This window comes from Papio anubis, chromosome 6 (assembly GCF_008728515.1).
Source record: "Papio anubis isolate 15944 chromosome 6, Panubis1.0, whole genome shotgun sequence".
In the NCBI taxonomy this organism is placed as follows: domain Eukaryota; kingdom Metazoa; phylum Chordata; class Mammalia; order Primates; family Cercopithecidae; genus Papio; species Papio anubis.
This window is the reverse complement of record NC_044981.1, coordinates 80,787,042-80,804,239: the sequence shown is the minus strand read 5'-3', so window position 1 is coordinate 80,804,239 and position 17,198 is coordinate 80,787,042. Positions and strand designations below refer to the sequence as shown.

The following is a 17,198-nucleotide window of genomic DNA, read 5'->3' as shown; positions in this document are numbered from 1 at the left end:
TTTTCTCAGAGACTGTAATTATTTACTTCAAGATTTACAGATAAGCAAACTCTAATTTTTATCCTCAAATCTTTCTTTCATCCAGTCCTTCATCATTAACTAAATTTATCTACTTAGCAAAGGCACATACAGTTGCCTGTCTTTCTGTGGGTTCTGCATCGTTGGATTCAGCCAACCATGAACAAAAAATGTTTTCTAAAAAAGGATGGTTTTATCTGTACTGAACATATACAGATATTTTTTATTGTCATTACTCCCTAAACAATACACTATAACAACTATTTTCATATCATTTTCATTGTATCAAGTATTATAAGTAACCTAGAGATGACTTAAAGTGTATGCAAAGATGTGCACAGGTCATATGCAAATACTACACCATTTATGTAAGTGACTTGAGCATCCATGGATTTTGGTATCCACAGGGAGTCCTAGAATCAATCCCCCACAGATACTAAGGCATGACTGTACTGTTATGGGAACAAAGGATAGGCTACAGAAATGATGGGAATCTGCGCATGGTCACCCAATCTTTTCAGGTCTCTCAGGGTACACTCATTGATGGACACACACCACAGGCCAAGAATGATCAGTTGTTGCTGTAAGACAGCATTGATTAAGATGGAGTAAAGACAAGTCAAGGGGAACACAGGAAATGTTCACATCTGAATGAAGGGGTGAAACTCCTTTGAGTGTTCATGCGTTATTTTAGTCATGTCTCATTTAAAGCTGAGGTTTTAGAAACATGGATTAGCTACAGTACAAGAAAATCAATTTAATGAGTGATAACTGGCATTAAATGAATAAAACAGTAAAACAGAAAAGTCGGGGTGCATTCCAGGTGCTTTGTGAAAGTTTTCTTTCACTTGTATGTGTGTGTACTTTTGTGCATTTGTATGTGAATGCACACACACATATATGTTTGTGTGTTTTGGCTCCCTGTCTAAAATGTTCTTCTTACTATGGGTCAGAGTTTAAACATTTTGAAACCATTATTCTAAAGGAAGAAGGGGGAGGAGACATATCTAGCTCCCACTGTGTGTCCAAGGGTGTGGACACTGCCTCAGAGAAAAGCTAAGGTTTGGGTTTTCACAGGTCTTATCCAGTGAGCCAGCACATAAGTAAAACAAGAACAGCTAACATACTAGGCCCTGTGCTAAGGCCATTTACCTATACATTCATTACACATATTAAATCACAGTGATCCTTTATAATAGGTACTCTTGTTACCACCTTCATTCCACAGATGAGGGTAATCAGGCATTGAAAGGACCCCATCATTAGTGGTAGAGTCAGAAGGACTTCACTGAGTCTTCACCCCTACCTGGTGCTTCCCAATGACCTGCTGCAATTATTTCCTAGTCTTGACTCTCTTAGTTCATTTAACCCTCATGGAGTTGTTGAAGCTGTTTGATTGCAATGTTATTCATGCTAACGATGTCCAGTGCTAGGCGTCATCCTCATCACATTTATGGATTGTCTGCTATGTGCCTGGGGCTGTTCTCGACATTTTATGGACATCTTTTCCCATGGAACAATATTTACCATTCTTATGAGTAATGTAAGTGCCTAATCCTTTTTAGTCTTATCTGTCAAAAACAAAAAAGCCCTATTACTGGTCATAACCCATAAATTGATTTCATCACCTCTCAGTTTAACTCAATTTGAAATTATTCCTTAGCCTGTGTTTACCAAGAAGTAAAATATCTGTGAAGGAATTCAGTTAGCACACATTCATACTGGTATTTTCTTAAGTGAAGGCCAACTTTAGTTTGTGAGTTATGATTTTGATTGACATATTTTTATGAGCAAGCAACCTCCACGACACTGCATACCAGAATATAGCTGTTTATAGTTTATAAACTGCTCTCATATATTTTTACATCTCATATAATTTTCATAGTAACATGTAACTTTGAGCATGATCATCCCCTATTTTGAAGCTAAGCTAGCAGATTCAGAGAGGCTAAGTGACCTGCTCAAAGTCGTTCAAGTGAATTAGGAATGGGGACTTTTCACCCAATACTGTGTTTCTTTCCTTTTTATAATTTATGTCTTGCTTTCTGATTGCAAAAGTAACATGCATTCATTATTGGAAAATACTCCAAAGTACTAGAAAGAAAATAAAAATTACTTTCTTAGTGATAATTCCTTTTAATGTTTTTGGGTATTTCCTACTTATTGTTTGGGGTACTTTGAGTTTTGCTTTTTATCAAAATAGCATGGCCTTTGACAACCCACATAAGGATGGTAGAAGCAGGAGCCTCTTCAAAGGGAGGGCTGTTCCCACACCAAAGCCTTTCTTGCGAATGCTGATAGACAGAAGAGCTGTTTATCAGCCTCTTCTTCCTTCCCTTGGGCATACTTCAAAGATCTATGCAGTGCAAGGTGGGGGAAGTGGGAAAGGTGGAACCAGATTCAAAAGTTTTGGGACATTATAAGTTTAAAGTGGAAAACTCATAAAAGAGTTATTCTAATGAAAAGTACTTAACAACAATCTGAGAGAGAAAAAAAGAGAGTGGTGGGGGTAGTCAGATAGTGGGTAGGAAGAGTGCATGCTCTCCTGAGGACCCAGGGTCATGTGGCTTCCAGGATACTTATATTCCTAGTCTGCAAGCAGAGTTAGGACTCACACTCAGAGTTCCAGCTTCTGCTACCTGTGCAACTTACAAATCAAATCCACCTTGAGTTATAAAGGCCCTTATTTACATTATTTTGTTTATGCTTAAAGTTTTTTATATGACATGTTGCTTTTTGATAAGAATCTATCGTAAATGACTTGGTTGGGGCTCAATAGTCTTTTTGTTTTACATATGTATGGTATACATATGTTTTATACATATTTTATGTCATATTTATTATATACATAAATATATGGAATTGACTTATCATGAAATCAATAAATTTCTTAGTAATGTTTGTGAGTAAGATTTACACATTCCCATTTAATGTATATTACATACATAATATATTATAGATCATATAATATACATTACATATTAAATAGCAGTAAAAGGAATAATAACAGTTACAAAGGCAAAAGAGACAAAATACTTATCTGGACATCCTGGCTCGTGCAATCCTTTTGAAACAATTACCTGTGTAAAGAAATGTGTTGGAGTGTCCTCCCACCACGACGTCCACACCCCTCACTTTCTGAGCGATGAGTTTATCCGTTTCAAAACCCGAATGTCCCAGTGCAATAATTTTGTTCACATTTAGAGTTTTTAACTTATCTACTTCAGGTTGTAATGCAGTGATTTCATCTTCAAACACTAAATTTGTTCCTAAGGAACAAAATAAATAAAATGGATATTTATTAACAATTTTTATTATATTACTTATTATACATATTAACATGCAAAGGTTAAACACCTTAATTTACTAAAGTTCAAAAGTTAGTAAAACCAAAACATATTTATTCATTAAATACAAAACCCCTAAGAAGTAAATAAAAATTCAAATTAATATCCTTGTTACATTCACTTGATGTTGTATTAGTTTAAGGTTATGGATATTGTTTTGCTCGAACTTGGTTGCAAACTGTGAGGAGGCTTCAGATATTGTTTTATATGTTTGTACATCTCAACTTCCACAATACCAATGCAGAAAATGCCTGAGCATGTAAGCATGATATACAAAATAGTATTAGCAACTCCAAGATGTTGGTTGGAAACTTGGAATAATCAGTGTTCAAATTTAAAACTGTCAAGAAGGTAGTCCTTGAATGCCTATTTTAATATGGCAGTTGATAAGTTTGTCTTGTTCTCTTTAATGCCAGCAGGCCAGGCACAGCGGCTCACACTTGTAATCTCAGTACTTTGGGAGGCTGAAGCAGGCAGATCACTTGATGCCAGGAGTTTGAGACCAGCCCAGGCAAAATGGCAAAACCCTGTCTCTACTAAAAATACAAAAATTAGTCAGGTGTGGAGGCACATGCCAGCTACTTGGGAGGCTGAGGCAGGAGAATGTCTTGAACCTACCAGGCGGAGGCTGCAATGAGCAGAGACCATATCACTTCACTCCAGCCTGGGCAACAAGAGTGAGACTCTGTCTCAAAAAATATATAAATAAATAAATAATGCCAGCATTGGAGCATTATTGAGCTCTGCGTTAATAATGGGGGCCTCATCTAAATGTTGCTGGCACTGGGATTGTGTACATTCTTCTCTGGGTGCTTATTACTGCGCATAGTGGTAACAAACGATAGCCTTTTGGTACCCACTGTCAAGCATGGCTCTCATTGCGCAACCCAGGTGCTCTGTGTGCAGCAAGACAACTGGTTCCTCCCACTGGCTCTGCAGCCACACTTCAGCAAGCTTTGAGGTTTTATGGCTATGACTGGCATGAAGGTGACTGCAAATACAGACATACTGCCCTGAAGTCATATCTGGTACTCTGTGACAAGGGAGTCCTCCAGTAGATCCAGACTCTCTTATGCTGATTTCTAAGAACCAGCACTAAACAAGGAGGGGAGGGTGGGAGAATGACATCTCATTAAAAACTTTCAAAATGCAGGAGTCTGCAATCTCCAGTTTGAAAAGTACTAATCCAAAGAGTAACAAGATTATTAGAAATGCATCCCTTGTTCCACTGTGATGTTTAGGAATGTCTGTGTGCTTCAGCAGGGGAACTCCTGAGTCCTTAAGATTAGCCAACTCCGCAAGTGCAAGTTATCATGGAAGATAATTCGTGGCTGACATCATAGCCAGGGAGGCCCCAGAATTACAGCCTAATAATTAGCAGCTCACAGATGTGTTGGACTGGCAAGGCTGCCAGTAACTCATAGGCAATCTTGACAAATCAAGAGTTGTAGTTTTGCCACCATTGTCTATCATGAGAACATCAAGGACAATCAGCCTCCTGTTGGTCGCCCCGAGAAACCCAGGGCTCCCCGTTGCCCCTCAGTGCTATGCTGCCTTCTATGTGAGCCTTTCCTTGAGCATCTCTTTGAAACAACAAAGTGCACCTTCCCCCATGCTGCACTTGTCATTCCCCTCCTGCTTAATTCTTCTCCACAGCCTTACCACCTTCTGACACACCAAACCATTTACTCATTTATTGATTCCCCTGCTAAACATGTAAGCTCCAGTGGGCAACTTTTTTTTTTTTTTTGGTCAGTGTCCCTGGTGCCTAAAACAGTGCCTGGCACATAGACAGGTGCCCAGGGGAATGACTGAATGTCAAGAGTATGCTACCATCTTTTGCTTAAGGTTTGGCTGCCAAGAAGGAAAAAAAAAATTCAGAGAAATGCCTCTGAAGACAAAGGAATGTATTCTTCTATTGTATCAGAAATCTCACAGGACCAGGCATCCCCTATATACAAAGCATGGGTTATATTTCAAGACGTCACGAGAAGAGTTGTATTACAGGTATTTCATGATCTAGCTAAAATAAATTAGATTAAATGTGCTAGAAATACAAGTTATACCCCTGTGGGTGCCCAGTCCGCTAGGACTGGGAGAACTGGACTTGATTAGGGCCAAAGAACTATAGGAAGAATCCACACCAGGCTGCTGGGCCTGTGGTCTTGGAAGAAGCAGTGCTCCTGGAAACATTCTATTCCACGCCATCCCTTTCTTGCACATTGGGCCCTATAAAATGCAGCCCTCTCTTCCAGAAGCTGCTGGAAACAGCATTGTCGCTTTGGATCCCCTCTCTGTTACAGCCTGGTAAAGGGCTGGCCAGAGTCCCAGCTGGGGCAGTTTGATTTCTGGAGGCGCTGTGCCTTTCCACCAAGATCCCCACCTCCTACCTCCTTATGGGTGCCTTTTAAAGAAGAGACAATGCTTTCCTCTGAATCACACCTGAACTCCTCAGCCCTACAATCAAGCCCTGACCCAAATTTCTAGCTTTTCCTAGTCAGAACCCATGCTCCAAGAAATGGAACTACCTGCTATTCTGTGACTGTGGCCCCTATACCTTCCTGCTGTCATGTATTCATCCCAGCAATGCTTCCTGAGGACTTACCATATGCCAGGCATTGTGCACAGTCCACTGGGCAATAGTGAGACAGCAGAGGTTGCTACCCTCATGGAGCCTGCATCCTAGCATATGACCCTGACCTCACTTCTGGAATGTCCTGTGCCCCAGGGATGTTTTACACAGCTCTCAAGGGGACCAAGGAGGTCAAGTGAACCTGACCTCAGGGTGGGGTTGGGGGGTTCTTTAGCAAGTCCTCTCACTCTTCTCACTGACCACTCCAGCCCCAGGCGCTCCATTCTGCCTCCATCTCTGCCTCCATCTCTGCCTCTCTGCCAGCTGCAGGACCCGCTTGCTGCTCTCAGCAAACACAGCTAACTTTTCTGTTGTTGTTTCCAATGGCCTGGACTTATTTTATAATAACAACAATAAATATATATTTTGAATTGTCAATTATATGTCCTTTATCAGTTATTTCTTAATGAAAACTCATGTTTCTAGATAACCCTAGCTCCTAGTTTCCCTTTTCTTCTTCAAATATGGAAAGACATTTAATTTGGATAATTTAAAGAAAATGTCATTTTTGTGCTCATTGCCAAAGTGTTTCAAAAAGTGTTCTTATAAAAGTGCCTCAAAATAGTTTCTTGAAGGGTCTTAAGATTATATATGTGTGTGTGTGTGTGTCTTATGTGTATGTATCATATATGTATGTGTGTGTATGTCTTAAGATTATATATATTATATGTACATGTGTGTATATATGTCTATAAATGTATATACATACACTTATATATGTACATGTATATCATAAGATCACTATATATATTTCTGGGAAAGTCAGATACAAGAATGTCATTAAAACGAGATAAATAATGAAAAGCGAGAAAAGTGAGTTAGCTAGACATGTAATAATCATCCTAGAAAAGGAGCGATAAGGTAAATTGAGGTAAAACCCCAGCTCTGGGCTCATGGCTCCACAGGAGAAGGGCAGTGAGTTTTGAGGCTCTCATTCTCTAGTAAATGAATCTGTACTGTTTAGCACTGGCTATAAATTGTCTCCTCTTTCCATTTTGAAAGCACTGAATTAGACAAAGATACTGTTTTTGTCAACAAAGAAGTTCACTGAGCAGAAGAGGACATCTCTTTAAGAAGTACCTTGGAACAACAGCATAGAATTTACCAGATTGCTTTTATCAGTATTATTCTAAGCGCACTATTTAGCCAGTTGTTCCTACTTTTATCTACAGTCCATAAATATAATGCCAAGCTGTGATTTAGGGCATCTGTTTTCAAGCAATGAGTGCTATAAAAGTAGAAAATACCTGGATTTGAGAGAAAAGGGGTTTCTTTGGAAGTGTATCCAACGATTCCCACAACTTCATCACCAACAGGAAGAACTTTATATGGCAAATAAAGTCCTGATATTTGAGATGCTAGTGGCCCCTTTGCTTTAATGTTTGCACTCAGAATTGGAAATTTGGCCTCTTTGAGGAGTGGCTCAATCAGTCCTTCTACACCATTATCAAATTCATGATTTCCCAGTGCCTAGGTAAAACGGAAAAGAGAAAAAGAGTTAGGTACTTTGGAATTTTCAATGAGAGAATACTTTAAAAACATTACATTAGCCCAGTATCTCCCAAAACTGACTAAGCTCTACGAGACACATTCCATGATTTTGTGTCCTCCTCACTTGGGTCAGGCCCAGGGACATTCAGATCATCATATTGGTTGAGAACTGCTACCCAGGTGTCACACCACCTAGGAAAGGTGGTTTGCCAATGCGCATACACAACACCTGGAGAGCTGGCCAGGGGTCCACTGTCCCACCATCTCAGATCGGGGGCAGGTTCCAATGTTCACATTTACCAGCCTCGGCCCAATTTTTCCATGTCGTTTTTCTTTTATAAACCCACATTTCAGACCCCATCATTTAAGCTGCTATCTCCTGGAGAGAATGGTTAACATCAGCAGGACGTTAGCAAAAGGCAACCTGAAAGGTACGCTTGGCAGAGACCAAAGGCCTCCTTCCTCATTTCATCTCCTTGGTCATCATTCACCTAGGTTCCCACAATTGCTTCTTCCCAAGCACTCTTGTGGGAAGATGAAGATCCTCAATAGCTGGCAGGAGCTAGCGTCTCCATATATTCCAGTGTGGCTCTGGCTTCCTCCTCCAGTCAGCTCTGGGCACCATTTGCTCCAGTCCTAGCAGTTTCATATTTGGGGAAGAACTCCATGGTGAAATGATTATGCAACCTTCAGCGGGTTCTGAACCTGTTTCCAGCGGAGGACTTCAGGAGGAGCAGGGATGGTGACAAGCAATCCTTCTTAGCTCTCTCCCATTCCTCACTGGTTGAAGAGTGGCTGCTGGGTGCAAAACCACCCATTGTCTGTCACTGTGCAGCTCCCCATAGTGAGTCGGGGGCTGGGGTGGGGGGACTGGGGGGAATCCATGCAGTGGCCCCAATGACAAAGCATGACATGTCAGCTGGCTTCCCAGAAAACCTTCCTGTCCTTCCTCCATTGGCCTCCTGGATACACCCATCTCCTCTGGCCCCCTACCTACCTGCTTGGGCTGCCAAGGCTGGTTTGCTGACTTAGTACTTAAACCAGCAGATCTCAAACTTTCTAAATACCACATCCAGTTTCATTTCACTTTGTGGGTCGTCTAGGAACAGGCATGAAGTGCTGGCTGGTGACCCATCCATTTAAATGAGGGCCCTGTGCGCTCTCTTACAGCCTCACCCTCTTCCTTCCTTGCTCATTCCACACTCTGTAATGGCATATTAGCAGGGTCTTTCTTTTGTATCAGTCTCCTGACTATATGAGTGCTCCTGAGCCACTGGGCCCTGCCACCTCTCCTGCTCAGTGCTGTCCCCCTCTTTGGCACACAGGCATTCACTGAGTACCTGTGCCTCCAAGGGTTATGTATATATCCTCACGTGAATGTGCTTATGCCGAGAAAGCAGCACAATGTCTTTACATTCCTACATTCTTGTCTCCCCTATTAAATTCAGAAGTTTGAAATTTGCCTTTTCCCCCATCTCTGATGATCTACCCATTTTTACCTCTTCCTGTTATGTAATTAATTTTCCTCTTAAAAGCTGATCCGGTCTTACACCTTCTTGCAGGCTTGGGTAATTGTTATTTTTTCCTTCTATTCTCAGAACGTTATGATTTTTTCCTATGGTGAAATAAGTCTCCCTTGTTACAGTACAATAACTCTCTGGCTTAACTATAAAATTATTTTGTTTTTAATGAATGTTTCTACAGTTCTTCAAGAAAGACTATCCAACTTGTTAGCCACCTTGCAGTTTAACCGCAACATTATATTCCCAGCACTCGGCAATAGCTGAAGTTACAGTTTTCCTTTATTTGTTTGATGCCTTCTCCACCTCTCCATCCTAACTTGAGCCTAATCCCCCTGAAAGTAGTGACTTTGACTGTCTTTTCATCTCTCTTGCCCCATGGGGAGAGGAGTCCCTGATTCATGGTGCTCAATGTGGTGGGATGGACTGAGTAAATGATCTCATTCCTACTCATACCTTCAACTGTAAACTGAAAATCTCCAGCCCTGACTTTTCTCCTGATGTCTAGATCTGTATGTCAACTGCCATGTGTCATTTCCTCCCAATGTCTCAAATGTGCCCCAAGCTTACCAGGCTCAAAGCCACTTCCCTGTGACTCACTGTCTTGGCCCAAGATGCTACCATATACCCAGTCAATAAAGCCAGAAACCCTGGGGCGGTGGAGTCCTGCCCTCTCCCCTCTCCTTCACTGTCACTTCCTCTGACATCCCTCTCCCTTACCTAAATGCTCCAGTTTCCATTCACCTATTGTTGCTGCCTTACTGTGCTCCTGGACTACCACAGTCTCCTAGTTGGGTTTCCAGCTATTCTTGTTTCTTTCGCTAAACTGTTCTTTATATTGCTGCCAGAAAAATCTTTCTCAAGCGCAAACCTGACCTTGGCAATCTCCACCTTAGGTCTCCACAGAGGCACAGCCTTTATGATAGAAGTAAACACCCTAAGCAGGGCCCATGGGGCTCTTAGGGATCTGGTTTTGCCTTCCCCTCCAGCCTCATTCCTGATACCTACCCCATAAAGTATGAGGAAACAAGGCAGGGGTAGCTCCCTCCCAGGCTCCTCCCGCTCCTCAGCAGTGACCCAGGGCACATCTCAGAACCGCAGTTTCCTCTGGAAAGGCAGTGAATGAATAAAATAAAAGCAGTTAAGGAAATGAGCCAGTATTGAGTCAGCACTTGCCACATGCCAGCGTCATGGAAAGTGAATATGTACAGAGTACAGAAAATCTGATTTCATGCTGTGAGGGTGGTACTCTTATTGCGCTCATTTTACTGATGAGAAAATCTGAGATCTAGAGAAGTTAAATGAATTGTTGCAGATCACACAATTTGTAAGAGGGAGCTGGGACTAGAACCACTTCTGTTTGATTCCAAAGTTCTTAACCTCTGTGCTTGGTTGTACATTTGCATAAAGCTTAGCACATACAAAACACTAAAAAAAAAAAAAAAAAAAAAAAAAAAATTCCTAACTACTTGCACAGCGAATGTATCCTTCGCACTACCACAGTGCAAGTAGTTAGTACCACCACGGCAGGGATTCACTGTTGAATGAATAAATGAATGAACGAAAGAATCACTAACAAGTTTCTTTCTTCTATACATAGCTAACTTTTCCACAGAAATTAATGCAGACAAATTCCTTTGTAAATACTTATTTTCTTTAGAAACTCGTATTTTCATTTCCCACCTTGACTTCCTTCTACCAGTTTTTCTTCTATTGCACTTATGAGAACTCAGTAATTCCTAAGCTCTTCAGGATCATACTACTCACCTCAGTACACCAAGTTCTCACCACATCGAGGTATACTGCAGGCACTCAAAAAATCTTGTAAATACATTGATCTAGTTAATTCATTTCTGTTATTTTTGATTAATAACATGAAAACATCTCAGGAAAAGACTGCCTAAGAGAAGAACGTAGAGCAGTGAAATATAGGGGATCATAACAGAGCAGATAATCTTACGCCGCTTTCTTTGGTCCTCTTGAACATTCCCATGTAACTTTCCATATTTCCATTTTTTGTAGCTAAACTGTTACTTGCCACTTATTGTTTAACCATCAGTTTAGGCATTTGATTTCCACGACCCTAAATCATATCTTTTTTTTATTTGTATAAATGTATTTGTATAAATCATATCTTTTTTTGGTCTAAATCATGTTCTGATGCTCTTTCTCTCTTGTTCTGTTGCCTTCCAAACATTTCATTACTAAGATTGAGCTCATTCATTCATGAACCCTAGTCCTTCCTTAATTCTAGCCCTATGACATCTTGTACGTGTTTACTAAAAACATTAAACTTCACCAAATGCACTTTTCTGTAATTTAAGAGAGCAAAGCCCAGCGAAGTGATCTTTAGTATCTCCAACAGCAAAATCATAGAAACATAATGTGAGCATCTGGCCCACCCCCAGCTTCTCACCCCCACCACTTCCTTTATGTAGAAGAAAGCCTAAAACACTATTTTTAAAAAAAGAATTGATGGTCTTACATCAAAGAAACTCTCCACACTCACACAGAACAATTAACAAACCCTCAAAAAAATTGTTTCATTCACAAACAAGTGCCAGTAAGATATTAGTAGAAATATAAAGGTAACTTATAAATTAAAACACAGAAATGAAAACAAGAAAACCTGGGCAATTGTCCAGAGAGGGCTACTGGAGTGCCAGGCTGTGAATTGTGAAGCTGTTTGGCTAAGCTTTTCACCTGTTTCCAAGCAATTTGGTTTCGCTCACTTTACAACGAAGATATTGCTTAACTACTTTTTACCAAGTTTGTTTCAAATCCTGACTTCCAAGAAGTTTTAATGGTTCACACACCAAATCATACCAAAATGGAGCCCATTTAAAAGAAGCAGGTAGAGTGAGTAGTTTTATTAATCATTCAGTAAACATCTGCTGGGTACTGGTGCCAGAGCTCACCTGGTGTCACAGAGAACATAGAGTCAATCTGATGTGTGAACAGACAGCCACAGTGGACAGATGGTTAGAGATGTGTGTGCAAGGTACGTACAGGTGATACACCAGAGACAGACGTCTGCAGTAGAAGTGTTATGGAGAGACCTCAAAGATGTCACACCTTGAACTGTGTCATAAGCAGCTCATGGCATCTGGCTGATTTGGTGCTCCTGGAACTGAGGGCACCTGAAAATCCGGCAGAAAAAAAAAAAATGATGCAGCTAAGAGCATCTCTGGGAGATCAGGGAGGGTCTGTATGGTGTCCAAGGAGTCAGGGCTCTCATTTTGAGGGAAGTGGGAAGCCTTGAAGAGAAAGTAGGGCTGGAGGCAGTCCGGGGTGCTTGGAAAGCTCAGTCTGGCGGCCTGCAGTGAATGGACGGGAGCTGTGTGAGCCTGGTGGTCAAGAGACTGGCAGGAAGACACCTCTCCCGCAGGGGTGAGGTGACACAGCAAGTGGGACAGTGGGAATGTGGTGGGGAGGTGACACTGAGGGGACAGTGCAGGAGTGGAAGCCACAGGAATTTTCAGCTGACTAGGCATGAGGGCATGGGCAGGAGAGAGGATGGGGCTTCTGGTGTTTCACTGTTCCTCCGTGCATTTCCAACAGGAACCATATGCATCCTCCCAAGCGTCTCACTCACAATGTCACTGGAGCTAAGCGCCCTTCTCTGCTGGTGGTTGGCCTGGCAGGATAGGGAGGAGTGGGGAACTAAGGGGAGATTGGGGGCAGAAGAAGCAGTTACCCCCAAATCTGTCTAGACCACTCCACAAAGCGTCTCTTGAAACAAGAGAAGAGAGAGGGGTGCCAGGCCTCTACCCCATCTGTCCCCTCCCATCTCCCAGTGTCTTAACCCACTTTGCCTGGTTTCAAGCTGGGTGGACCGAAATGGGGTTAGGCTTTGGAAAAAGCCTAACTAACTGTTACTCTTGGAATAAAAATTCTGCTGCAGGTTGAGGCAAACTAACCAACGATGCTGTACCAGGGGCTCGTCAGAGCTGGGTCATGGTGATCTCCTCACAGCTTTATATATCTGGAGACACTCATTTCCCAGTTAAGAAAGCAGCCTCTGTCTCAGGTGCAACCTAACTGCCTCTTGGCCTGTCAGGTTTTTTCAGCCTTCAGGGCTTTGTGGCTTGCTTGCTTTTTGTGGCTCAATTTCCTGCTAAAGTTTTCACTGTGGCTGTTGTGTTCATTTGTCTGAGGCTTTCAAAACAGAGGTCTTTACTATTTTGGTACCCCAGGACAGAAAGACTGTGTTTTGAAACCTTTTTTTTCCATTACAACACACATAGAAAATGATGAGACTTGTACAGAATTCAAGGTCACATGGATGGGGCTACCAGGGACAACTGGACAAGGGGCTGAAGGACCAAAAACTCCAGCCTCAGGATTTAACTCTGTCTCTTTCCCCCTTCCCCCAATTATTTATTTGTTCATTCATTCAGTAAATATTTACCAAAGATTTCTCCTGTGTTAGACACATTTTAAATGGTTATAGGGATCAATTAACGCATATTATTTAATTATTTAATAACAGGGAGAGGGACTGCTTTGATCAATCAATTCTAACTGGGGAGATCAGGAAGTGGGAGATTTCTCTATAAAAATAAACTGTTCCAGAATAATAAGAGGCCTTCATGGAAGACTGCTGGATGTCCACTGATCTCTGTGTTTCCTCCTGCAGACAATATAGACCAAGGTCCTGCAGGCCAGGATCAAGTCTGAGGCCTCCATCCTGGTTCCTGTGTTAGCCAACATCTCTGACCTGCTCTCACACTGTGTGTTTTCATTCCTCTTGCTCTCACCCCAGGAGTGTTCTCATTATTTCTTTCATTCACCTATTTACTCAATACCAACGGGAGCATTCATTTACAGGTGAAAAGAGTAAATGGAGAAGTGGCAGCTCTTCCTTGGAAGAGCTTTGGGAAAAAAACATAGAAGTTGGCACATGGCCTCAGGACAGTGTGGTCAGGCAGCGGAGTTTCAGTGTGGCTGCTAAATTCCGTTGCAGATTCCATCCACATTGTGTGTGGGTGAAATGTGATAAAGAGAAAAGTCAGAAGGATTCTTCCCTCTTTATTTAAAAGTATTACCTGTACCATTTGTTATTTGTTAAAGATATATTTTACTGTTGTGAAAAAAACAATAAACAAATTCCATGCTTATTATTAGTACAAGGATGGAAAATAATTTTTTTTTTTTTTTTGAGACGAAGTCTTGCTCTGTCGCCCAGACTGGAGTGCAGTGGCGTAATCTTGGCTCACTGCAAGCTCTGCCTCCTGGGTTCACGCCATTCTCCTGCCTCAGCCTCCCAAGCAGCTGGGACTACAGGGGCCTGCCACCACGCCTGGCTAATTTTTTGTATTTTTAGTAGAGATGGAGTTTCACCGTGTTAGCCAGGATGGTCTCAATCTCCTGACCTCGTGATCCACTTGCCTCAGCCTGGAAAATAATTTTATCTTGAGTGCCATCTCTAGTTGATTGACAGTAAGTCCTTGCAGTATAGGGATAAGGAGGACTCTGAGGCTCAGTCCAAACACAGTGGGAAAGGCTGACTAAATCAATTGTCTTCTCTCTTCTTAGGGACAAGTTTTTCTTAGCATCTGCCATGGACAGGGTAAGGGGTAGGGGAGGGTCACATAATGATATCATGCATTTGTTTGCATTTCAACTTGGGTGAGTACCCATTTAATTTAGTTTCCAAGAGATGATAATTGAATGTTATTTTGAATTCTTTTTAGCATATGAATAGAGATATTATTACTTCATAATTACCTGAAGTAATTTCCAAATAAGGTCATCATATATCCCCAAAGGGAAGGTAGTTTTTGGCTTGTATAGAGAATTCATGTGAATTACAAGCCAGACTTTATACACAAATTTTCTCTCATGCCTAACTAATTGCAAGGTATTTTTAATAATCAAAACAAGAAACTTGGATTCAGAATATCTTCATTCTTCGATCTTTGATTCATATGACCTTCTGGGTCTTATTCTTAGTGAACACGGTTTACCCAAAGCCACTAGACTTTTATAAGCTATCCACATCAAATGTAAATATTGACAAATACCCCCAGAAGGTGTTAAAAATACCAGACTGTATCCCACAGGGTTCATTTAACAATAACAACGGGATTTTGAGTCACAGAAGAATAAAATCTCCTTTGGTTCGTCACATTTTCATTTGGTTTTGGCTTTAAACATCAGGCAAAATTCCAGGTATTTGGGAGTCAAAAATACTGGGCTGGGCTAGGCTAGGGAATGGAAACCAGAGGGATGAGGCAGTAAAAATGTTCCGAGTGATGACAAGAGGCTGAAACATGTCAGAAGGGAAACAAAGAAATGTTAGACGGTAAAAACAAAGGAAAGGGGAGTTTCTGTAAAAGCAGTGCAGGATGCATGATGCAGAAGAAAAGAATGTTTTTTAATCCACATAAATACATTTTAATAATGTCAAAAAGCCATTTGTCAGAGGTGTGCAGCACATTTATTTAGCTAGTCACTTACACACTGGCTCATTTGTTAAGGGCTGAAGTTGCAGGAAGCCCTGTAATTGAAGAGCTAAAGAGACAGCCTGAGCTAGGCATGGTGGTTCATGCCTGTAATCCCAGCGTTTTGGGAGACTGAGAAGGGATGATCACTTGAGCCCAGGAGTTTGAGACCAGCCTAGGCAACACTGGGAGACTCTCTCTCTCTCTCTCTTATTTTTTTTTTAATGAGACACACCTGATTTTTTTTTTTTTTTGAGACAGAGTCTAGCTCTGTCGCCCAGGCTGGAGCGCAGTGGCCAGATCTCAGCTCACTGCAAGGTCCGCCTCCTGGGTTCACGCCATTCTCCTGCCTCAGCCTCCCGCTGGGACTACAGGCGCCCGCCACCTCGCCCGGCTAGTTTTTTGTATTTTTTTAGTAGAGACGGGGTTTCACCGTGTTAGCCAGGATGGTCTCGATCTCCTGACCTCGTGATCCACCCATCTCGGCCTCCCAAAGTGCTGGGATTACAGGCTTGAGCCACCGCGCCCGGCCGAGACACACCTGATTTATTATACGACGGGGCTCAGTTGCCAATCACCAGCATCATCCAGGGAGGATTACAAATTACATTTGGTTTGGTTGATAGGTTTCTGGCATTGTTGCTCACTTCTGCTGTTGGATTGGCTTCCATCCCTGCAGTCCTGGGCCAGGGAATGTTGGCCACAGCAGGTGAATGTGGCATCCCACTGAATGGCAGGAAACACCTTGGGGCTCAACCCAGCTGCACCTAGCTTTGGTTGTTGAAAGAATGTATGAATAAGCAAGTACCGAATAGACAGCACTCTACTTGTATGGGGAGGGGGGATGTATAAACTCTCCATACATGCAAAACAGGCACATCAACATTCAGAATTAACTGCCCGACTAATTGAGGTCCAGGAAGGTTCAACTATATCTCTGAGGGGCTAGAGGGCTCCAGCTAATATTTGGATTATATATAGGACTAATTATTCAAGTGAGGGAAAAGAAGTGTCAAAAGAATATTCAAATTCTGGTTATGTGACTGAGGAAAATAAACACTGGAGAGTACAGAGCATTCAGATGTATTTGTGAGTGATGTACAGAAAGCTGCCAATATGATGTTGATTCATTTGGTTCTCTCCAATTTTCAGTTAAGAAAACAACAAATGCTATTAATAGTACAAGGACAAGATGAGCTGAGAAACTACCTTTGCTTGCTCCCTCCCGTGCCTGAGGCTGGTCATCCAGCCCCTCTCTGCTCTGGAGTTTAGGCTGGAAAAGAGGAAGCAGAGGCCTGAGGCCACATCCCCAGGATGGGAGTGGGGCTGTTCCTGTCTCTGAGGCTTGGGGATCCACAACCCCCTAGAAATTCACAATTTCTGACACTTGAGCTTTAGGAATAATTACTTTTGTTGTTGTTGTTGCCTTTTTAAAAGTGTCATTGCAAACAGGATCTCTTTTTCAAGCTTCCCAAACTAGTATTGCTAATTTGTCTTTCCCAAGAAAGGCTTCCTGATCGAAGATAAAGTAATTCTGACAGTTTCCTTTAACATGAGAGTCCTTGTAAGCACTTGCCTTTCTCCCTAGAGACAAGTTTTTAGGGGAGGAGAAGAAACATGCTCACTGCTGATTTAGGCATACATGCTAAATATGAGGGTCTGATGTGTCTTCTTCTATAGACCAGATCTTTAGCTCAAGAATTCCCATGCATGGGTGTTAGAATTTCAGTCATTTTTGCTTTTC

At 41.8% G+C, this 17,198-nt stretch overlaps 1 protein-coding gene across 1 annotated transcript in view; it reads right to left on the bottom strand.

Moving 5' to 3' along the window:
- NT5E (5'-nucleotidase ecto) overlaps positions 1-17,198 on the bottom strand; it is a 45,181-nt gene that overhangs the window by 20,052 nt on the left and 7,931 nt on the right. The window contains exons 2-3 of the mRNA XM_003897863.4: positions 7,245-7,467; positions 3,099-3,287 (exon numbers count right to left, since the gene is read on the bottom strand). Of these exons, the coding sequence (XP_003897912.1) occupies positions 3,099-3,287; positions 7,245-7,467 (412 nt within the window). The remainder of the gene's footprint in view (positions 1-3,098; positions 3,288-7,244; positions 7,468-17,198) is intronic.